General features: G+C 43.2%; 1 protein-coding gene across 1 annotated transcript in view; it reads left to right on the plus strand.

Moving 5' to 3' along the window:
• The window catches only part of PAPPA2 (pappalysin 2), a 283912-nt gene that overhangs the window by 248558 nt on the left and 10535 nt on the right, over positions 1 to 24819 (plus strand). The window contains exon 20 of the mRNA XM_032393459.1: positions 153 to 224. Within this exon, the coding sequence (XP_032249350.1) occupies positions 153 to 224 (72 nt within the window). The remainder of the gene's footprint in view (positions 1 to 152; positions 225 to 24819) is intronic.

Genomic DNA, 24819 nt, shown 5'->3' on the forward strand with positions numbered 1-24819 from the left:
CAACTAGCCTCGGCCCTCTGGATGGAGCACAGCCAGGGTCTCCCTCCTCAGGGAATGAGGTTGGGCTGGTAGGGGGAGCTCAGGATTTGCTCCTTCTCTTACTGACCAGGGCTCTTTGTTTTTGTTTTCTGTTCTTTCCTCTTCCCCTTCAGAGCATCGTATGCACTGGGCGGCGCCAGTGGCACCCAGACCCGGTCCTGGTCCACTGCATTCAGTCGTGTGAGGTAAGCTGCTTCCCCCTCCCAAACCCAGACTAGAGTTCTCTAGTCTGCTTAACTCACAGGGAGTTGAGTCTTTCTAATTCAAGATCTTGCTCCTGTGCCCTTTGTTTAATCTCTTATATTTAGCCCTCCAATCCCCAAATTACAGATATTAGGATTTCTTTTTCTCTTCATCTTCTCCTCCTCCGCTTCCTCTTCCTCCTCCTCAATATGAAACACTTTGTGCAGATTTGTCTCTTGAAAAACATGACTTTCTGGCAACCATGGCAACGATTAGCTGGCTTTGAGTAACAGCCACAGCCCCAGAAGGACAGCTGCTCTCTGGGTCAGCAAGACGCCCCCCTCTCCCTGTGGCTTCTTACCTAGTGTGCATCCCTCCTTAACATCAACTGCCTGGGTCATGCAGGCATCTAGGTTCTCAACCTCTGAGGTAGACCTATAATCAACTGTTGATTAACTCAAACCAGACCTTTACTTCCTCAGGGAATCCTACATACTTCTTCACACAGGGGAGTCCCTTCTAGGAGGGGATTTAGCATGCTGTGAATTCCTTAGCTAGATTAGCAGGAGTTATTGTGAAGAAGAGTCACGAATGAGGCAGAGCCTTACTGAGGGAGACTGACCCAGGAATCCTGACATGGGCGGGGGGAGGGGCACTTCTCTCTCTCTCACACACACACACAAAAGATTTAAACCCTCTCACCCTGGGGATGGCCCCTCAGTCACAATACGTTTTGCCATCCAAATCTCTCACTGCAAGTAATTAAGCCACTTAGCGGTGACACTTGGGTAATTCTGGCTGCTACTTGTGTGCTAGCAAGAGCTGTTGCACCGCTACTGATTTCCAGCACCCTCCCCCAACACACACCCAACCCACATGCTTGTCAGTCCCTGGGCTCTTCTGTATCCCTGTTTCTCTTTATCTAATTCTGGGAAACTGGATCTACATGAGGCCAAAGAGGGGGAAAGGGTGGGGACTGAGACAAAGAGAAAACTGGGTGGGGGAAATGACACCAATAAAATAGCGTTCTGAGAGTCCACCAGGAAAAATGCTAGCATGGAGTATGCTTCGTTACAGCGTGGGCCAACAAAACAGCTCATCTTCTGCCATCATTAGAAAAACAGATGGCAGTAGGGTGGGGAGGAGGGGCAGTGACTCATCCACTGGGCAGGGGGTAAAAAGAGGGAAGAGGAGGCCAGGGAAGGAGGGAGATGAACAGACAGAGGACTCAGAACTGGGAAGAGATCAAAGGAATCCTGAGAATTCCTTTCTGCTGCTTCTATGCGTGATGGCAAGAGGAAGGGTGGGTGACAGGGCTTGGAGCTGGCTTCCGTGTTTCCCAGAAGGTTACAACACAGAGCTTTCCCCATGTGTCCTCCCCTCCTCACTGAACCCCCAGCATGTCCTCTGGATCCCTTAACCAGAGCTTCCTAGTCTTCTATCCTTCCTAGCATTTGTTGATGTGACAAGGAAAAACTTTACTCCCTCCTCTGACTCCCCTGCCCAACCGCTGCCATGCGCAGCTGAGTCTTGACCTGATGGCTGTTGGTATCCCTGCTCCAGTGGTTCTCAAGGTGTGGCCCATGGGGTGGAAGGAAGAAGCAGGAAAAAAAAAAAAAAGAGCATCAATACTCACCAGAAAGGAAAGGAATCAGACAGGGGAGGAGAAGGAGAAGCAACTCTGAAGATATAAGTAGTAAGAAATGCAGAGAGGGGGTGAACTGGAGAAAGAAAGGACAAGAGAGGCTGGAACTGGCCACTTGGCAGACACCTAATTCTTTACTGGAAAAAGTCAGCTAAATATATTAGGGACAACTGAAGAGTGTCAAAGACAGACGGAGGGAAAACAGACCCAGAGGCAAGATAAACCAAAGAGGGCTCGGTGGATGAGAGGAAGTTTTAAAAGTGCTGCACAGAAATCTGAGCTCAAATTAGACATTTGTTCCCCAGTATCTAAAAGGAGTTTTCTTTTTTTGCTTTCCAGTACTGAATATAACTCTAAGATGTCCCCGTGAGACATCCAGCCTTGTAAAAGTGAAGTACCTCATTTTTCATGTCTCTCAGTGAGCTCAAAACAGTGAATCCATCACTTCGCTATCCCCCTATCCGTGTCCCGCTTCCTGTCCCATCTGCTCTTTTGTGTCCTACCCCTTTTGCCACCAAGTTTTCACCTTCAATTCTACATCATTCTATGGCTCTTGCATTCTTTAAGAGACAGCTCTAAGATGTTCTCTACAACATCTTATGTAAATAATACCACCTTCTCATTGTCACCTGCGTTCACCTTGTCTCAGCAAGAATATGTGCATACTACAGGTTTGCAGTCCAAACTTGTTCATACATTAAATTCTATGTTTCTGTTTGTTTCTCAAAACTTAACCTGATACTCCTCCTATTTTTCCTGACCTGCCCCTCCTCATACTGTCTATTTATTTTGTAAATTGCATATGGGCAGGGAATGGTAACTTGGTTGGTGGAAAGGTTTTGGAGTCACACAAATGTAAATTCAAATCCGAGGCCAGCTGTGTGGTGTGAGCCTTCGTGTCTTAATCTGGACCGGGGGTGACAAAGCTCTTCTAAGGAGTGTGTCAAGGAATTAACGTGATGTACGTGAAGTGTTTAAGCACCATGCCATGTCCATAGCTGATGGGTATAAAGTAGTGGCATTCCTGGTGAACTGTTAGGCACTTTGTAAATGCTTACTGGGTGAGGAAAGCAGAAAGCGGGAGGCAAAACTGCTAGTGTGGCCTCAGGGTGAGTAGGTGCAAACCCTGAGGATGGGAAAAGGGAAAGAACAAGAGAAGAAAGGGGAAACAGGCCATTTCCATGGAAGCCCCCTGAGATCCATAATTCACAGAGCACGTGGAGACAGTTGCCAGGTCCAGTCAGTCACCAGGCCAGTCAGTCACCAGATCATTCCATGAGTAGCTCTCCTCATTCCTACCATTGTGTCCCTTCTTGGGGGCCTCAGCATTTCCTACCTGGGCTACTGCATTGGTTTCCTGATTGTTCTTCCTCCTCCCAGACCTGTGCTCATTAAAATTATAGACAAGTATACAAATGGTCTAGGATAATTGTGCAGAAAACAAACCCTTATTCTGCCAAATGGTTGTCCAATAATGTGTACTCTTTTCCCAACATGGCAAGAGAAAGAGAGCTGTCAGGGGCATCTTCATTTTGTGGGGCGATAATTGAAGTGAGTGTTCGCTCCATCCGTGAACACTGATACTGTCAGGTCACATGTGTTACCCTCTCTGGTATTTTTCCCTCCGTTCCTTCCTTTCTTCCTTCCTTTCTCTTTCATAAAGTCATATTTATTAATTCTGCCAAAGTCCACAGCCCTAGGTTCCACTTAAACTAAGAACATCTTGTTCTCCAGGGAATGCAGCTGGGAATAAAGACCACACTTATGGCCTCCTTTCGGAGAGAAAAGACTAATTTCCCTCCTGCCAGATGATTAAAATTGAGTGCCCACTGACCTCAGGTTTGGTGCTGCTTTTTCTGTGAGCATGTATTTCTTGCAAGTATATTGTGTCCTTCTCAGCAGCCACCATTTTGGATTACAGTTTCTGACACTCTCTCTTCACCCCTTTGCTGTTTTGTGGAGCGGTGCCCTTCCTTTTTCAAAAGTGGGAGCTGTGAAGGAGGACAGAGGCAGAATGATGTATGAATAATTAGGATCAAATGCTGACTCTACTCGTGTTCACTGTGTGGGGATAAGGTCATATTGAAACAATATATTAAGAATCCAGAAATAGCTTCTACCCAGTTTATATATTCATGAGTGTTTATTATACAGTATAGGTAGTCATGGTTAATTGATATTCTTCAGGCTCCCAGTAAAACTTAGAAAGCCTTTTAAGATTTTGTGGGAATTTCAAGTAAGTCTTTCTGGGCATTAGCTACCATTTCTCCTGTAAATTCTTATGCATACCCTTACAGATGTCTATTACCTTACTTACCACATTATTTCAAGATTATTGGAAAGGTCCATCCTTCTGACAGACTGCAGGCTCCCAAGTGTCAGATGTGTGTTTTATTTATTTTTGTATTCCTCTGAAAAACATAGCCTAATTCTTCAGTGACACCTATTGCTATTCTAAAGGCAGGGACAGAGAGTTGAAGGTAGAACTTTGACTTTGAGAGTCTTAAATTGAAAAAGATTGGATCAGTCTTCTGAGAAGCAGCACAGTAGAAATATATAGAAGGAGAAGTAAAGAATAGAAACCCTGTCATACACAGAATCAGAAAGCCTAGCAGCAGATACAGTGAGGACCACATGGAATAGCAGAAGACAGGCTGTCTGACGCATAGAGGCAGGCTTGAACCTCCATTCCATCCTTTATCACATGAGTCCTTAGGCAAGTCAGTTAACTTCTCTGAATTTAAGTTCCCTCAGCTTTAAATCAGATGGATAAGATTTATCTTTTAAACTCGTTAGTCAGATAACCAGCTTCAGAAAAGTATGGAGACACACCCATGGGGATATAGCGTGGGGCCTTCAGAGAGGTTACACACCAGTAATGTGTGGGTCATGCTAATTTTTAAGGAATAACTGCACACCTCTCTTGTTTCTGGGGGTTTTTGATCTTAATCAAAAGATTAAGATTTTGATTACATTTTGATCTTAATTATACCCATGGTTCCTTCTCTTAAAGGGCCACTGTTCAGATTTGTGGCCGTCTTGGTTAGCCTTGATTTCTTAGTCACTGGATGGGTTGCATTTTGGAAATCTGTTGGCATTGTCCTTTCTTGGCATCTGTTCAAGACCAGTCCTGCTTTTGGTTTTACTGCTTCCATCCTGGTACCAGCTGGCAAGAGAAAACTCAGACTAAGGATAGATAGGAGAGTCAGAACATGATAAAGGACGTACAAGCACTTCTTGTATGAATGTTCATTAAACATTAGTTGAGCGTGTAATAAACATTAATTGAATTTCATTTATCAGTAATACTGAGTGGTTTCTGTTACAAAACGAAAGTTATGCTCCTTGCCACTGTTCATCCTCATACAACAGTGACGGGCAATACACATGTCTTTGCTTATACCCCAAGGAAAAAAGAGACCAGGCTGATTTGGAGGGAGATTTGGTCAAGGATTGCTTAATACGACTCTGGTGCCCTATCTAATCCATTCTGATGTTCTCAAAGGAATGAGGCGCCCTCAGAAAGCTGGAAGGAAGCTGTGTAGTATATACCATTTTAAAGGCAAAGGGGGTTGAGCAATAATGTCTGCATGCCTGCAAGTTTGATTTTTCTACTAGAAACAGGTCTAGGACAGTTTTCTCTAAGTCCAAGTCCTATCCTTATAAGGAACATGCCCTCCCTTACCACCTCCATGTTTTGTGCCAGAATGATAAGAAATCACTTCTTAAGCTTAGCAGATGTGCCATTCTAGTCCAAATGAGAGAGCCCCCATTTAAGATGGCAGCTAAAGGGTTTGACCATGAGGTGGATCGTTACGGTAGATTGTGCAGGACAGGGTGGCCCATCCAGTGGAATACTCAAGACTTGTTCTGGCCACACCCCAATCTTTACTCATTTCACACGGGCAAAGGAGTCAGTGGGTCATTTTTGTAAAAAGTGTGCTAAAGAATTACCTGGGGTTCTAATTTTTTTTTTAAGATTTTATTTATTTGAGAGAGAGAGGGAGAGAAGGAGAGAGCATGGGGAGGGGCAGAGGAGAGAGAGAATCTCAAGCAGACTCCACGCTGAGCACGGCATGGCTCCATCTCATGAGATGGAGATTGGGGGCTCCATCCCATGACCCCAAGATCACAACATAAGCCAAAATCAAGAGTCGGACACTCAACCGACGAGCCACCCAGGCACCCCTGGGGTTCTTATTTTTAAAGTGCAGATTCTTAGGTTCTGCCCCTTCTTCCCCATTCTTACATATCAAGTCTGATGTGAGGTCCAAGAATTTGCTTTAGGGCGCTTCTAGTGCAGGTGGTTGTCAACTGCACTTTGAGAAACACTGAGCAGGGATAAATGAATTCACTCTTCAATAATGGTACACAGCAGCACCTTGATTCTTGGGAGAAAAGGATCCATCTTCCAGTAGTTCTTGAAAAAAATGAATAAATCACCTGAAATAGAATGCAGATTAGAGAGGTCAAGGACAGAGGTAGAAACGTCTGGCAGAGAGTAGTAAAACTAAAATTCTTAGAAGCCAGAAAACACTGGATTGTTTTAAAATTATAGTGAAAATTTTTTCATCATGGGTAAAGAGCAACAACAAGCTACATGGCAATAAGTATACGTGGGACCAAGAGAAAACTTGAGTGTTTCATTGTTTTTCATTCTTCTCGCCACTGGTCTGATCCTGTTTTCTCTTTAGATCTAGCCATTAGAAAATACAGACCATGTTGAAGGTAACAAGAATAATATCAAAAGCCTGATAATAATTCATTTGGGGTCAAAAATCAAAAGCAACTGGGATTTTTAAGCCAAAGAAGAGAAGGATGAAGATTAACGTAGTAAATATTTTCATGTTGTAAATATTTTACCTACAGAAGAGTTAACAGTCACCATCTCCCGATAAGAACAGAACAGAAAATAATGGGCTTAAAAACTGAATGAACTATTTAAGTCTATATGAAATATCCTGGCAGCGTTAGACTTTATACAAGGTTTTAAAGAGGTGTGTTTAAAAGGCGTATTAGCCTTTGGAGCATTTTAAGGGGATATGTATTGTCCTCTCTATGACATGGTTAAACATTTTCTACTGCATTAAACACAGAAAATGTTTTGGTATTCTCTTTCCCTGTAGATCTAGCATGCCATGAATTTAAATGTAAATATATTTGTGTTTTCTTAAAGCAACTGGTAGAGATACTGCCTGTATCCTTGCCATAGGAGTACTCCCTTGACAGGAATTTGTATAGGAGGGAATTGGGCTTGGAAAGACCAGGTGAGGAGGAGCTGGGGACAAATTTAGCTTCAGCAGAGTGGCTGCATTTACTTAAATGTAGGTGGGCAGTTGTATTTTTTTACACATTTAGTAGCTGATACCAACAATGCTTCCATCCCTAATTCGTTCCATCTGCTACACCATTCCTTGGATTCTTTCTTCTGTGTTGTCTTGGACCTCTCTCTGCCTCCCTTTTATTATTTATATTCCAGATGGTAGCCCTGTTAGCTGTGCTTCTTGATCACTCATGGGCACTGCCTCGGTTTACTGCTGTTAAGTCTATGGATGCAGGGGCTAGTATATAATTCATGAGGTAGAAATGATGGCATGAAAATCACATTTTTATTGTATCTTTTTTTCTTGCCCAGAGTTTGAGCCAAGAGAGAGGTACTAGAGTCAGACCAAAAAGTCCTGTTCTAAGAGATGTGCTTTATTCTCGGGCACAGACTATCTATAGATCTGAATGAGATGATCTGAGGTCAGGGAAGGGAGAGGATCGCAAGGTGTGTGCGCGCCCGTGTGTAACTAACAGTGTTATAGTTCTGCATATCTGACCACATGAAGCTCCACTGCAGGGTGGCAAAACCTATCAACACGATCATAAATTTGAGGGATCTTTATTCTTCAAGGTGAAATGCAATGTGTGAGCATCTGGGAGACACCACTGCAGAAGTCCCACATTCCCAGTGGCAGCTAAACTGGCTGGGCCTCCTCCGGGAAAGCAGGAAGGAACATTTTCTCCCAAGTGAAATATTTGAAGACTGAAGTGAGTCAGACAGTGTTGTATTTCACCCCTAGGGCTGCCTGAGCCTCGAGTGAGAGCAGTGACACTTGAGCCTCCACCTGCAGAGAGATCCAGGACACACCAGGGCCGCGGAGGGCCCTGGCTGCAGCCCCAGCACCAGGCTACCTGTTAGCAGTGCAGACTCTCGGGTCCCGCTCTGGGCTTCCGACTCAGATGCACTGGGGGCAGGGCGGGGGGACAGCACCCAGTTGTGCGGGCCCTCCGGGTGGCTCCCATGCACTGTGGGCTTTGTGACCTGCTGGTCTCCAGAGCTGGAGGAAAACAGCTCGCTAGTGACAGCTGTGGGGGACTTGAAGAATGCATCGATACTAAGATCCCAGGTCTGATTCGAAATCTCTCCTTTCTCTTCCCCTCAGCTTCAGTGAAACCTGTCCAGCCATTCTTTTCTCAGTCTTTTCTCATTTCTACCCTTAAGGTTTATCTCTACGACTATGCTTCAGAACACCGTTCCATCCACAGAGAGTCACAAATTACTTTTAATAACTGCCCGAGGCTTGAACTTTGAAGCATGACCAAATGGGACTGCGACTGGTTCTTAAAAAACAAAAAAACAAAAAAAACAAAAGAAAACCTCTCACCTGAGTATGTCTTTATAAGTACCTTCGTAAAAAGAGAAAAATGAATCGTTTTTATGATATCTGTATTCAGAAAACCAAATGTTCTATTCCAACTTTATCACTTGTGCACTGTGTGACTGTGAAGTGGTTTAACTTCTCGTTCCCTTTCTATTTATATTTGGTCATTTAAATAATAGCCAGCAATTAAACTTCTCTTTGCCACATTTTAGCTGTTTACAGATCACATATAATAACCATTCCTTCCCTGCTGATTCTCAGAGGACAGATCATATGGGCTTACTTTTCTTTTACATTCTTGCCAAGTTCTTTAGGATCCATGGGTGAAGAGGGGCCATAAAAATGTAATTATGGTAGGAATAATAAGGTCACAGATGCCAATAATGGAGACAGCTACTCTGCTTCTGGTAGGGATAGTGTAGGTTCTTACAAATCTAAATCTAAATATGTGTTAGCCATGTTAAAAATCCAGAGAAAAATGGAAAATTAGCTTAAGTTGGAGCTGTCTTCCAGGCTCACTGACTGCCAAATTCCAATCCCCTTGAGATTTGTTTGTGAATTTCTCTGCCAGTTTTGTGCAATCTCTGCACCAGGCTGAAAATCCGGGCATGTCTTTCGGCTTGTCCAGAGTCCCATTCGGTTCAGGGCTCTACTTTAGATCCTCCAGCTGGAATCTCTGAAAATCAGACTCCAAATGTTAATTAGGACTAGGTTTTCATTTTGAAAGCTAAAACCATTGTTTTTTTTCCCCCTCACTTTTTAAAAAAGTGAAACACTGAAAGCACGACCATGCAAATTATAAAACCTCATCTAGATTAACAACATTCATGAGAATTTATGCCTCTCTTCAACTCCCGTGGAGCCATGCTGTGTGTCCTGGTGGGCTTTCTAACTGGCTGCATTTGGCATTCTTTGTCTGCTGGGCTTCCTGGGTGGGCCACTTTCTCACTCTGCTAATTCTCTTTATGACATGGGTTGTCCCTTTTCCTCCTCCCACCGCACCCTTTTTCTGATTACTCTGTGCTTTTCCTCATTTTTCTGTTCTTTTTCTTTATCTTTTCTAGCCTGCGCTTGAAGTCAATTTAAATACTACCTGCCTGCAAAACTGACATCACAAAACTGCTACCTTCTTTTCTTCAACCTGCCCTACCTTCCAGATGCTTTCCCATGATTCTCCTGGGGTTAGGATTAGCAGCGAGCAAATACAATCAGGTTCTATCCATAAATAACCCGACCCCTTTCTCACAGGGACATTGCTCCCCTATGATGTCTAACTAGCTTCTAAAATGGGTTTTAAATACAATTAAGCACGACTTAAATACATTCACTGAGACTATTCAGGAATCTATAGAACATTGGTTACTATACTATTTAGCACCATAATTGGCACAATGCCTTTATTAAATAGTCATAGAAGCAAGCTCTTTCAGAAAGTTCACATAGTTTGAGTCATTTCTGATTCATTCTACTAAAGTTGATATTTCTTTAAGTGGGATGATTTGATTATAGACTTTATTATAATGACCGAGTGGTAGCAAGGTGCACTATGAAATCTTTTACCTTATTTCTTAGTCTCTAAAGTACAGATGTCTACCTATATACATATTGTGTGTGTGTGTGTGTGTGTCTGTTCTTCTGAGTAACCCAGCAGTGAGTGATGTGACAAAGAAGAGGGTGACACTCCCAAGTGGATTGCGATTCTTTGCAAACTGCAGCAAACAGGATGTGTAGAAGAAAGGCTACACGTTCCAACCCCAGACTAATGGGTTTAAATCTCAGCTCCACCCTTATTAGTTATACTTTTGTGTAATGTTTTTTAAACTGAATTTCAATTCTATAAAAGTAATACATATACCTAGTTTAGAAAACCAGTTGGCACCTGTAGGTTTATTTGGAAGATGAGCTGCTCCTCTGCTATCTGACCTCAGGCTCTCTGGGCAGAGAAGATCCTTCTGTGTCTTCTTTGCTTCTTCTGTTTCACTTCTTTTATTTCTTCTGGAAATTACATCTATAAATATCTGCATCCATACACACGTATCTATTTAATAATTCTTCTGCTAATCTTGATTTTTTTTTTCATTTAGAACATTATTTACTGACGTCCTAATAGAGAAGATAGGGTTTGAGCTCTCTGATACCATCACTCACACACACACGCGCACGCACGTACACCTGTACTGCTGCCTGTGGAGGCCCCTGACACTTCTAATTCTTGAGTCTTCTGGGGTACAGCTGCATTTCAGACACTTAGTTTTCTGTCTTCTCAAATTTTATGTATCAGTTGCTACTCATCCATCCATTTCCCACCGTCCTAAATGTTGACTTCTCTATTGACTGTCTTTCTCTCTCATATTCTCGTTTCTCTTGTGATTTCATACCTTTTTTATTCCTTGACAGTCATTTTAGTGGGATTTGCAGAGGGAACAGATATAAAAACAAATTCTATTCCTATGTTTTACCAGTACCGAGCCTGGCACATAGTACATGCTCAGTGAGCAGCGTACTAACACTTCCTTCGACAGAGGGTATGACGATATGGAAAAACAAGAGACACCTGACAGAGACCACGTACCCTATTTTGGTATTTTTCCCCTCCATTGCCTTTTCTAACTTATTTCAGCCTAAAGCCAAGCAAAAATCTCTTCAAGTAGTGAAATCCTGAAAGTGTAAATTTTAGATAAAGAAGCACTTATTCATGGAATAGATACTGTCCGTGCATAGTTGGAGACTCTAGAGATGTGAAGGGAAACAAGACAAGGCTCCTGTCTCCTGTGAACCCCTAGTCTGATTTGGGGGAGAGGTGTGTTCAAAGTGCTGTGGGAACAGTGAAAAGAAAATGATTGTATTTGCTTACAGAGCAGGCAAGGAGTAGGTGTGGGACATCAAATTTGGTAAAAAAAAAAAAAAAATGGTATCGCAACATGGCAGTAATGTGGAACCTTGAGTGACATAATCATTCCACCAGTAGGGGATAAAGGAAAGCCCTATGGGCAGAGAGGATAGTATGAGCACAAGGCAGGCGTTTGAAAATGCATAGGATGTCTGGAGAACTACCAGAGGACAGGGCATGTGGAGACTACAGGTGAGGTTAGAGAGGCCCAGGCTAGATTAGAAAGAGGCTTGAATGCTGCCATGCTTGGAATACAAGCTTTATTCTGGAGGCATTGAAGAGCCTCACATTTTTTTTTTTCTTTTACGGGTAACAACATCACATTGATACACTGTTGGAGATGAAGCCCATGGAGAAGGAACAGGTGATCAGTAGAATGGTTAGGATACAATGTATTTTAAGAAATGAGGTGAGAGCCCAGACTTGACCCCTGCCAATAGAGATGGAAAGAAGTAACCATTGAGGGGTTTTCTTTTAAGATTTCAAACTGATTCTAGAATCAGAACCCATGGGGAAGATGAGGTTCTGAATCTAACTCACTAGTGCCTGGATGGATAGTGAGTGCCATTAAGCTCTGTAAAGAAAAAGAAGTAGCCCTGTAAGGAGGAGATAATGGGCTGGGCTTTAGACTGGGTGAGTTTAGTGAAATTGGAAATAGAAGTTCAGGAATACAGTCTCACTCGGTGATTTGGGTTGAGAAATGAGGAAAGATGATGAGAAATAAGGATGATGATTGAAGGTGGTGAGTAGATGAGGTCACGCAAGGCATGTGAATGGGGAGAAAAGAGGAAAAGACCTGGCAGGAGGCAGGTGATGTAAGGAAAGAACAGAGGAAGTGAAGCTAGTGAAGGAGATAGAGAGCAAATGATTGGAAAGTAGAAGGAAATGAAGGAGAGAGTGCTCTTAGGAAAACCATGAAAGAAGAGAGACTTCAGGGAGAGAGACGGTGAATAGCGCTAACTGCTACAGAGTAGACAAACAAGATGAGTATTGACAAGAGAGAAGTAGGTTTATGATTTAAGCACTCACTGAAATCCCTGACACAGAGGGAGCAGTGGAGTGGGGGAGAGGTTGATAGGTTGAGAAATAGATAAGAAAGTTGATGCAGCAAATAAAAAATATTGTTTCCGAAAGTTGGCCAGTAGAAGTGGGATGGGCAATAATTTAAGTGGACAACAATGTCCACAGAAAGACTTTTGATGTGGATGAGACTTGAATATATTTATTGGCTGTGGGTAATAATCTGGTTGAGAGTCTGGAGGCCCAAGGTAAAGAGGATAGGAAGGATTAAAAATACTGTTGGCTCTGAGTCGGGTGAGAAGGAAGTAACAATGACCAAAGACAAAGTCTGTAGAGTAGCAGATGTAATTCAAGAATCCAGGGATTTCATAGACAACGGTTTCTCATTTCTCTGTGCGGGCTGTCTCATCTCAATTGATGGCAACTTCATACTTCCAGTTGCTCAGGACAAAATCTTTGGTGTCATCTTAATTCCTCTCTTTCTCTCACCCTCCACGTCCAGTTCATCAGGGAATCCTAATAGCTTGACCTTTAAAATATGTCCACAGTCCAGTCACTTTTCACTGTCCCAGCTGCTGCCGCCCTGGTTTGAGCTATCACCATCCGCGCCTGCATTGAGGCAACAGCCTCCAGGGTGGTCACACGACTGCCCCATGGCCTATTCCCAGCTCAGCAGCCAAAGGGTGCTGGTAAAATGTAAGTTAAAGCTAAGCAGTCCTCTGCTAAAGCCCTCCAACCATCCTTCTTTCACTCAGAGTAAAAGCCAAAGTCCTTACAATGACTTACACAAACCCCCAAATATTCCCTCTCTGACCATTTGATTGAAAATTACAACCATCCTTACTCCCTCCTTCTCTGTCTATTGCCCAACACATAGACCTCCTGCTTCCCTTACATTGTCCTATTTTTTTTTAATAAGACTGTGACTTTCTAATTCACTAAATAATTACTTATTTGTTATATTTAATGTCTATTTTCCCCACTGGGATTCGAGCTTCACAGGGCAGGACTTTTTATTTCTTTTATTCACTGTTCTATCTCAAGTCCTTAATAAGGTAGTACAGTGATTGGCACATGGTTAATACTCAATAAATATCTTTTGCGTGGATGAATGAAGTAGGGAGTTAAGGGCAGCCACAGGTTTGGGAGAGACTGGCAGTGGGATAATGACCTTAAGCAACTTGATTACTTTGGGGAAAAGGAATATTTTGCTAACTTGTGAAGAGTGAAAAGACTGCCAAGAGACCCTGAGTTTAGTCCTTTAGCAGTCTTTTCTACTGAATGCTTTTTGGTGTTAGGTCTACAGTTAGCATGGCCATGTCCTGGGACTTTGGAGATGGATGAAATTTGGATTTCCAGGGTCCTTTCAGCTCTTTGAAGGCTGTTTGTGTGCTGGAGAAAGGAAACTCGGTTCCACCGATCACCTTTCTTCTCTTTTGTCATGTGACCTCAGTCGAAGTCATTTAACTCCGATGGTTGACTTATCAAGTTCTTTTGGTGCTCAAATGAGATAATGTTTGTGAAAGCATATGTAGACACTAACATGCCACACATGTGTATGGGGTTATCTTTGGTATTATCATCCCTGTGTGCTAAGTCTTTTATAGTAAGGCCGGGCTGATTCATGTCGATGCTGCTGGGACACATCCCTCATGCTGCACCAGAGGTCCTGCCCAAGGGACCTGAATGTCTACTGGCAGGGTGTGCGTATAACGTAGCAGCAAAGAACCAGTGTGGAGAAAAGGAGCCTCTGCTTCTCTCCTTTGACTCAGTCTGGTTCCTTTCAGGAACTAGCCCAACAATTTTAAGTAAACTTTTGTGTCTCTTTGGATGTACCTTTCCAAGTGTAAGCACCCAACATGGGCATCAGAACCTTTTTTAAGGGGCTAAAGACAGCTCAGATCTGAGGCTTGCAGCAGCATTCCAGCTCTAGCCCAACAGCTTAGGGACCTTTCCTTCAGAAGCTCCCCCTTCAGAGGATGCCCGCTGTCCATAGAGGATACAGACCCTCCACCTTATTTTTCCTCTATTTCATTGAACAGAGGAACAAGAATAAGAGAGAAAAATGAGTCTCTGGATGCTTAATCAAGCTGGAAAAAAAATGGCAAAACAAAACCATACACCTATTTTGAAAACAGACTTATTACCTCTTCCTTGTCTCAGCACCCCTAAACCAGTGATCGTATGTAAGCCTTTCTCCCCCCGTAAATTCTCCATAGCCTCTTCAGCCTTATACATTGTTTTCCTTCCTATTTAAGATCAGTAATGAGAACTTGGCAGGAGAAAAATTCAAATGGGTCAGGAGGCCCTTGTGGCTTTTCTCGGGCTTGTTTTCCACAGCCCATTCTAGCCTGCAACATACTTCGCAAGAATAAGTTGGCTGGAGATCTAACCCACAGTAAGAGGCCACCACTGAGGGCAGCATTTCAGACTCAGTGAGACTGGAGCCATGAGCAGGCTTCCTGAAGCACAGAGCCTGGGTGTTTCATTACACATGCACATGCACACACACGTGCACACATAGCAGCACACACCGGGGACCCTCATCGAGAACAGATGTTGCTGCCCACTGTGCCAGCCACGTGTCAGGCATGGCATTTTCTTCTGCTAAGCTCCTGGCAATTGTGTTTTTCCTTTCTTCTCCCCTCTCTCCACCTTCCTCCCCCTTTTCCCACCCCCTACATCCACTGCATGTACAAATTCTCTCCTGATTCATACTGGGCCAACCTCATATTTTTGTTGTTGTTATTGTTATTGCAAACATTAGATGCTTCCAAAGGTGGGGGAGAAAAAAGAAAAGAAAAGAGAAAAGAGAAAGAAACCACAACAACCCCCAAAGAAAACATATTCTAACCCAGGAATGTACAATACTTCATGCATGGGAAGCATCTTCCCACCTCACCAAGCTTAGCTACAGAATCTAGGGCTCCAAATTCCAACACATGAAAAAAAAAATCCATCCAGCTTTTTTTGTATGAGCCTCATACCATTTCTCAATCTAAAAGCTTGCTGCTCCCCGCAATGGCTAGGATTTGCAGAAGAGTCATAGCCTCCTTTCCCAACTTATACCATGGTCACTAAACAATGACCACTGCTTCACACCCATTTATTCATTTCTTCCCTTAAAATAATATTTCTGAATGCCTATTCCATGCTGAGATTATAAAAGTGAGTAAGTTCCTAATACAGTCTATGCAATAGAGGTAAAAGATCAATTACTACCCAATGAGTAAAAATACAAAGATATGAACAAAGTCACATGGGAGCACAGAGGATAAAGCAAATAGCTTGTCCCAATCACATGGAGATCTTATAGAGGGGTAACCTTTTGAAGGATAAACAGAAGCATGTGGAAAGGCAAAGATTTTGAAGGAAGTGGTATATTGCAGTCATCAAATTTGTCTGTAATAATGCTGCATAACAAATAATCCCCAGGCATCCGCAAAGGTGTGCCAGCACATTCAAAATCTCTGGTCAAATGCAGCATATGTTACGCACATTCACATTACATTGGTCAAGACCACCCACATAGCTAGGTCCAAAATTAGTGGGAAGAGGAATTATACTCTGTTGATAGTGAAGTCACAGCAAAGGAAGAGAGAGTGAAAGGAACTGTAGACCTATAATATCATCTGCCATTCAGCCTTTGTAGCACAAACATTTGCTACTTTCAAATTTATTCCATCTGATCCCAAGACACTCCAAAAGTCTTACCCAGTCATAGCATCAGGCTTGAAAATCTAGACTATTATGATTTACTATCAGGTTATGATTTGCTTCTCTTAATCTAGAGCCTGGTGTACTAAAATCACAAGTTCTCTGCCTTCCACACCTGATGGACAAAGTGGAGCAGAGACAAGACACCTACAGTAAACATCCCCTTTCAAGGATAATAATGAGAGACACATAACAATTACTGGTCCACAACAATTCTGAAATCCCTCTGAGAAAAGTTGCAAAAAATCTCTAAGAATAGGGAATGCTTCTTGTTATAAGCTTTTGATTACTCCCTGGGTATAGCTCCCAAGTCCATTGTTCTTCATGGCTCTGGGATCTGCTGACTTGGAAGTCCTTCCTTTTCCATTATCCCCTTGGGCCACAAAAAGGAGCAGTGGAGAACATCCCTCTATTGGAAGCTAAGTAGCTTTCTCTGCCTGCTTTGTCATAGTAGAATATGGGGGACCCAAAAATCTTTTTATGTTCTCCAAAGTCTCTTTTAATCCAAGCTGATGATACTTTTGGCACCTCAACTCACAGACATTATTGGTTTGGTATATATTTAATTTTAGTCAAATCCATATAACCAAGAGCTATCCTTACAAGTCTTTTCCAGATGTGCTTCTCTCTATAGATTTAATTAAAGGTATTCTGAGCTTAGGAGCCTTCTCTGGGACAAAGTCCATAGTCTGTTTTCTATGAAGCATTTTGTTCAGTTGCAAGGATCCTGTAGGTGCCACTTTAATCCAATTAGAAGTCTTAACAAATGGTGTAAAGATCCACCCCTTGATTTGGTCTTTGAGGCTAAGTCTTAAATCTCTAAAGGTATAATTCTTTCAAGCAATGCATTCATCTCTTCCATCTTATTCCTCTGTTCTCTCAAAATGTGGTCTCCATGGTTGCCTCCAAAGAGATGGAAAAGAAACACGGAGGCCAGCAAGTCTTGAGTCCCTTGGACCAGAAGTGATACATCATTTCTGCTTGCCTTTCCGTTTACCAGGACATGGTTACATGGCCTTAAGCCCACCTCAGGAGAGACAGGGAAACACAGGGGAATACACAGATACCAGGTGAGCAAAATATCTCTGTTACAGAGAAGAGATGATAGGATTTATACTTTAGGTAGAAAGTCATGGTGGCATATTTTTGACCATGGAAGTCAGAACCTTATCATCTCTAACCTGAGCTAATGTAACAGCCTCCTCAGTGAACTGAGGAAGTAAAAAGAGAAGAAATAAAAGGGGCTGAATACAAAACTATTTCTGCAATAGAATTGGTAAACATTTGGAGTTGGACATGAATAGAGAGGAGTTGAAGATGAAGTTAATGGGGTTAGAAGGGGGGTGGATGATTATTCTATGGGTTTGCCTCTCACATTGATATCTCAATTTGTTCTGAGAAAAGCTCAACCAATACTTTACCAACATATAGTGCTTGACCATCTACTGTGGGGAAAAAAGAAAAACTTGGTTCCTGCCTCTGTGGTTAGAGGTGTATGCTATTTGTGTTTTTGTTGGTATACCTATTTGAATATCCAGTTAAACCAGCTTCTGGAGGGCAGGGGGCATGTTTCATTCCTCTATGTTTATATCTACCCTCACCCCCCCACACACACTGTAGTTTATTATTAAACATTCCATAGATAGTCAATAAATATTCACATGTTATTATTATTCTCATATTATTCTCTTCTTTGGCTTCTCCTGGCATATATTATTTGGTAAATTCCTTATGAATTGAATATGGAATATTGGGATTCAGAACTGGAATTAGTATTTTCTTTTTTAATATATTTTTCTAATTAGAGAAACAAAATAATAAATTAAATATGCATTATCCAGATGTGAAAGGTCCCAAACAAATGGAGATGAAAGCTACTCCCCAATGTCCTCTCCCTTGTGTGCTGGTTTGAAAGTTTAAAATGCTTAAGTTTAATTTTCACCTCTATTGCTCATTCCCCAAGTGACCTTGGGACATGGCCTTTGTCTCATTTTCCCCATCAGTGGAATATGGATAATCATATTAATCTGTCTCACCAGGCGATGTGAGGACTAATTAAAAATGAGATTAGATTCAACTGAAGTCTTTCTAATGTGAGAAATATTAAACTTGGTGGTGCATGTCTGCAGTGCTGTTAGGTTTCTGGGAACAGTCTCTGGACTTGGAACCGCTTATGACCCTAATGACACGGTAGCTGAGTCACGAGTGCCTGCAGCCTGCCCAGCTTGTTGGCCATACTACCTGTCCTGTTTCCATGCCCTGTGTGCCCAGCCCGATGGCCAGATCCATCCAGATTGCCTAGTAAATGAATAGCAGCCGGTGATCTTTTTACTTCTTTGGGCTCCCTCTGGGAGCTGCTTCCTGCCTGTCCTCTCTTACTTTCTTTTCATGCTCCCTTTTTTTGGATAGGAGCTCTGAAAATTCTTTGTGCTGACAAATCATTAAAAACAGCTGAATTAATAAATTCACTAAATAAGGCATGTATGTTGGTCTGCTCGGGCTGCTGTAACAAAATGCCATAGAATGGGTGACTTACACAATAGACATTTATTTCTCAGAGTTCTGGGACATCCCAGGTCAACGTGCTGGATGATTCAGTTTCCTGGTGAGGGCTCTCTTTGTGGTGTGCTGATGACTGCCTTCTTGCTATGTCTTCACAGGGAAGAGAGAGAAAGGAAGTGCTGGTATGCCTTCTTTAAGAGAATTGATCCCATCATGATATCATCTAAACCTAATTACCTGTCAGAGGCCTTACCTCCAGATACCATCATATTGGGAGTTGGGGCTTGAACATTTGCTTTTGGAGGAACAGCATTGCTGTTCCTAATAGCAGTGCTCATGCTCACGTCACCTAAGCAGGAGATGTTCTGATACATAGAACTAAGTTTCCCAGGTTTCTTTAATAGGTGGCTACCTGCACTATGTAATTTTAGGGGTGCTATACATGCTTCTATTGTCTCTCTCAAATGTTTGTCTCCCACATATGACTCACAAAGTCTCAAACTTTCCCATATTAAAGTCATTTTTTTTTTCCTGAACATTTTCTATTTTGTCTAGTTGCAGATACATATTTATCATTGACCCCTTAATATGTTAGCTGCTTTCCAGAAGGGTAGGAGAATATGTAGATACTATGGTAGAGATGGATACATTGGTCATGGGGGTTGTCAGAGCAAGCTGGGTCCAGCAAAGAAGTGGAGATGATGGAGGGAGAGAGAGAGAGCAGTGACTGACGGCAGACTTTAACACAACACTGCTGCTTTACCTATACCTCAACTGTCTACAATAGAATGTTAGAGAGAGGATGAGTATCAGATAACTTGACTTAGGTATTTTTCCTGCCTTAAGACCATATATTATATGGTCATTCTATTCCCATAGTTGGAAAAGGTAAATATAAGATCCCTGGGACTACAGGCCATAGTTAAAAGAAAGGAAGAATGACTAGGTTCTCCAGTAGCCACCTTTGGGAGGGCTACTCTCCACCTTCACTCAGAAAACAAACAGAAATAGCTCCTGGTTGCACGGTATACTTAATAACATTAGTGAGTGTTTATTGTATGCCAGGTGCATACCAAGGAATCATTCCCCTTATTACCATTCCTGTTCAGTAAACAGGAAAGTGAGGGGCTGAGAATCCAGTTGCCTTTCCAAAGCTCCAGAGGTAGCAAATGTGGGATAAGTACATGAACCCAGGCAGTCTGATTCTGGAGTCCCCGTTCCTAACCGGTAGGAAGATTAAAAACAAATAAACAACACATAAACTAGAAGCATAGGACTTGTAGAATACTCAGCTAAGAGATGAACACAGGGTGCTGGCCACCTGTTGGGACACCTCCCTGGGCTTTGCAAGCTTTAAGCTGGAGGAAGAGGTGACGTGCCACTGAACCCTGCCGAGCGAGGATCAGAGACCAGGGAAATGAGCGTGGGGAATATGTGAAACAGCCGATCAGTGGATGAGTCAATGAGATATACAGACAAGCATCCCTGAGATAAAGGGAATATAAACAAGACCCTTGCACAGAGAATAGGTTCCATATGGGGGAAAGGGAGACTGGACGCATCTACCAATTAGGAGAACAGAACAGCCAGATTGACGACCCAGGATGGCGTGACAGGGTGAGCTTGAGAACTACGATAATCAGGCACACAAATTGAGCTGTTCATAGACACAGGAACTAAACATTAGACCAGGGCTAAAAGAAACAAGACTATTGGCAAGAAAATATTCTAGAATAAATATGACACCTCCCTCCTGCCATTCCTCAACTCAGCTGGACCTGAGTATTTCAGGGGGTGATAAAATAGTCATGTCTAAGTTGTGGAGAGAGCCTGGCAGAAATCAGGCAGGAGAGAAAATAGTCCGGGCCCCCTCTAGGCCTGTGTTTATATGGAAAAAGAAAACAGAGCTTCTCACTGTGAGCTGGGACAGGGTTTGCTGACTGATCGGGCTCTATTTCTTAAGACTCGGTCCTTAGATTTAGTAAGGATTCTTTCTAGCTATTTTTTCTTTTTTTTTTTTTTTTTTAAAGATTTTATTTATTTATTTGACACAGAGAGAATGAGAGAGAGAGAGCACATGAGAGGGGGGAGGGTCAGAGGGAGAAGCAGGCTCCCTGCCGAGCAGGGAGCCCGATGCGGGACTCGATCCAGGGACTCCAGGATCATGACCTGAGCCGAAGGCAGTCGCTTAACCAACTGAGCCACCCAGGCGCCCTTTCTAGCTATTTTTTCAATGAGCAAATTTTTTGAGAAAAGTTTAGCATGATTTGAATAGTCAAAATGCCATAGAAAAACCTTCATCTCCATTGGTCTTCTACCCAAATACAACCATTTTCCAAATCCTGGCAATTTTCCTTCACAATACCCCTCTGTCTGCTTTTTTTTTTTTTTTTTTTTTTTTTTTTCCTTTTTTTGACCAGACAATTCTTTTCTTTTCAGTTCAGATCTGTTTGAGGTAAACTTCCACCTGCTCTGAATCCTGCCACTTCTGTCCCGAACATTTCCCACACTGTCCCCGGATCCAACCTCTGAAACATTACTTTTATTGTGTTCCCCTTCTGCTCAGAACAAAACAAAAAACTAACAAAGCAAACCTTCCAGTGCTCCCTTATTGTCTTCAGGATAAGGACTAGCTAGATTCCTCCGAATGGAGATTTTGACCTAGTTCCAAATGTGGGCCATTAATACCTGAGGCAGAAAACCACAGATACATCTTTTTTTTTTTTTTTTTGTAATCTGAAATCTTGGCTTATATTTGCCCTCCTGCTGGGATTTTTCTCCTTAGGTCTCTGACCAAATCCCAACTGTGCTCAAAGATTGAATCTCTATATACTCCATAAAGCCTTTCTGAAATGTCCCAGCCCCTTTCCTATTCTGAACCTTACAGCTCTTACTGGTGCTATTAATTACTCTGGGAACCAATCCTCCACTGGCCTGGGATTTCTTCCCTATTGTCTCAGATGCTGTTCAGATTCTGCCTTATTCAGTGCTGATGACACCAAAGCTTCTTTAATGGAGACTTTGTCATCCACAGAACCTACTGTGGGGCCTTGTACCTAGAAGACACACTAAGTATGTATTGATAAGATATCCCAGGATTGCAGCAGCTAGCCTCATGCCTGGCTCATAGTATATGTTTTGAACTTAAATATCCTAGATGATACATTTTTCATGGATTACTATAGCATTGACTTTTCCTCAGAGAGTGGCTTTGCATGCTCATAGTTGTGGTGAGAGATTGGACTAGGTGCAGTACTGAGACATGGAGTGTGGTATATCATTACTATTAGATAACGATGCTGGAGGCAGCGTGGATGTGTCAGGATGATTATAGCACAAGCCTGGGCATCAACAGTGGCTCTGTGTCTTTTCTACAGACAGGTTCCTTAGTGGCTCAGGTCCTTGGTGTTTTAATTGGTAAAATGGGCATGATAATAATACCTACCTCACTGAGTTGTTGTGAGGGTTCAGTAAGATCATGCATACAATCCTTATAGCACAGTGCCTTATACACAGAAAATGCCATATATAAGATAAAAAAATAGTGTCTGGTTTCTCTATGATGACTTGTAGTTTATAAAACTGTTTTTACCTTTACGTTCATTCTTTATGCCAGGAGCTTTAAGAGAAATTGTATATGTCTCTGTGTGTGTGTGTGTGTGTGCGTGCATGTGTATATAGAATAAAAACACATATTTTAATGTTATATATCTATAATATATTGTATATTATTATGATACATCTATCTTACATATGAATACTGTATATATCAAATGTATGATATTTATGTGTATGTGTGTATATGTGTATGGAATATATGTGTATTTTAAGTGTATATTACATGTATGTAATCATGTGTATATACACATATATCAAAGAGAGAATGAGAGAGAAAACAAGTGCTGTGAGTTATATCCCAGGAACACTTGTGAATGCTCAAAATCATAGATTTAGATTTGCCCCAAAGTGCACCCTCTCTGTGAAGAGCTGGGTGTGGTATCGGAATGGCAAAAGGTTTGGTCTCCTGCTTTGATTTCTTTAAACAGCTCCTTCCACCCTAGGAGTGTCTGCTTTCTCCTCGAAGTTTCTCCCCGTGTGCTTGATTGCTGAGGAGAGAGCGAGAAAGAGAGAGCGGGAAGAGAGATGGAGGGAGGCAGGGAGGAGAGAAGGAATGAGAGAATGGGGAAAGAAAAAAAATAAGACGCTCAGCAAACAGCAGGAGGGCCAAGAAAAGTATTTAATGCAAACAATGAATATTGTCGTTTCCTCCCACAGTCTGCATTCCCAGTCATCTTCCACAGGCAGGCGTGGGGAGCCAAGAAATGCCAAGCTGCCTGGCATGGGCATGCATGTGGCAGGGCACCGGGGGGCGAGCATGCGTGGCGGGCTGTGCTAGAACATTCCCCTTGCCAGCTCAGGCCGGCCTCAACCTCCCATGAACTGCAGGCTGGCCAAGGAACCAGAAGACAGGGACAGAGGGAAGTAGAGGCTCAAAGTCAGAGCAGAACCCCGGCCATCTGCCCTGGTGCTTCTCCAGCTCTTTCTCCCAGCTGCAGGTTCTCCACCTCTGACTTCAACCAAGTTCCTCAGCCTTTTGTCTCCTTCACCTCCCAGAGTTACTATGTCAGCTCTCAAACGGAGTATGTATGGTGTAAGGTTCCCCTCGTGTGGGCTGCAGGCCTGGTACCACAGCTGGCGGAGGGCCAAGAGAGGGGGAGCTGTGTGAGTGACCGCCGACCACGGGGACAGGGGCCAGGCAGGTCCCACCTGCTCAGCAAGGTGTCTGCAGTGGCCCGAACTTCTGCTCCTACTTTCATTCTTCTGAATCTTTAAGTTTGCTTCTGTAAGGGTCTGCTGTTGCTGAGCCTGTACCTGGAAGGGCATGCTAAGCCATTTTCAGGTGATGTTGTAGAGAGAGTAATTGATAGTGAGCACAGATTACCTGGGGAGGTGGGGGAACAAGATAGAGGAAAAGCACCTTATCTTGGAGGAAAGGCAAGAGGAATGGAAAGCAGAAAGTCTCTTCTAGAGGGGAATCCGTGACTCTCACTCACCAAACATTCATTGAGAACCTACTGTGCTATGTTAGGCTTTGCGCTACTTCGGGGTCCTGCTGCTCATGGAACGAAGCAGGAGAGGAAGAGGGAATGAACGATGTGTCCCTGCCCCCGTGGTCCTTACAGAGTTCAAAGCTCTTGTGTTCAAGGTTTCTGTCTCTAACTTTGAAACACAGTAGGCTGGCTCCAGTTAGCGGGAGAGGAGGCAGGAAATTCCCCACACAAACAATTGTGAATCCATTCCTCTTTTAAAGAAGAAAGCCAAATGCAGGCCCCCTCTGCTGCTGCCACCTTCCCCAGCCCCCATCAGAACAAAAACAACAAAATCACGGGAATCAGTGGGCCCACCAGGCTGGCCGTGGAGAGGCGGATGAGGTCCAATGCTGTGTCATTATTAGTTCTTGCTGGGAGCCCAAGCCCAGCCTTTGCTCATCACAAATATCAGGGCTCTGAGACAACTGCATCTTGAGAAGTGTTGCTGTGTGGTTCAAGAAGGAAGGGAGGGTGATGGCACAGGATTGGGAGTCACCGGCATAAAATGTGGACCAGCCAACTTCTTAGGATCAGCAGGTCCTGAGACAAGGGCAAGCGTGCAGGACAGGAGTCAGACTGTTGGAGGAGGAGAAGAAAGGTCTGGGGGTTTCTTTGTTTAAGACATGGAGACAAGCTATGGCCTAGAGGAGCCTGGCAGTGACCTCGTAATTATGGAGATGTGATGAGGGAATAAGGATGGTGGCCGGGAGCAGAGCACTGGGCACTGTCACGGTCAGTCTCATGCAGTTGGGCCCAAAGGGGGCAGGGGGAAAAAAGCCAGAGGTACCAAGTGCCTTAGCATGGGTGAGGCCTCCAGGTTGAGTGAGGGCCAGGACATGCTCCCATCAGTAGCAGTGGCTCACTCCTGGGGCATTTCCCAACACATGGGGCAGGCCACGAAATCAGGAGGGCTGCCTCATTTGGTTTTGAGCCCCTAAGACCGTGTGACCTGTGGTGGGATGTCCTCTTCTGTCTCTATCTCTTGGGAAATAGAGGTCTAATTTTAAGCCAACATTTTTGTGGCACAGATCAATGCAGACTCTACATGAGTGCCCCCCTGCCTTGTCTTCACCACTCGGGGCTCTC

This window comes from Phoca vitulina, unplaced genomic scaffold (assembly GCF_004348235.1).
Source record: "Phoca vitulina isolate PV1807 unplaced genomic scaffold, GSC_HSeal_1.0 scaffold73, whole genome shotgun sequence".
Lineage (NCBI taxonomy): Eukaryota > Metazoa > Chordata > Mammalia > Carnivora > Phocidae > Phoca > Phoca vitulina.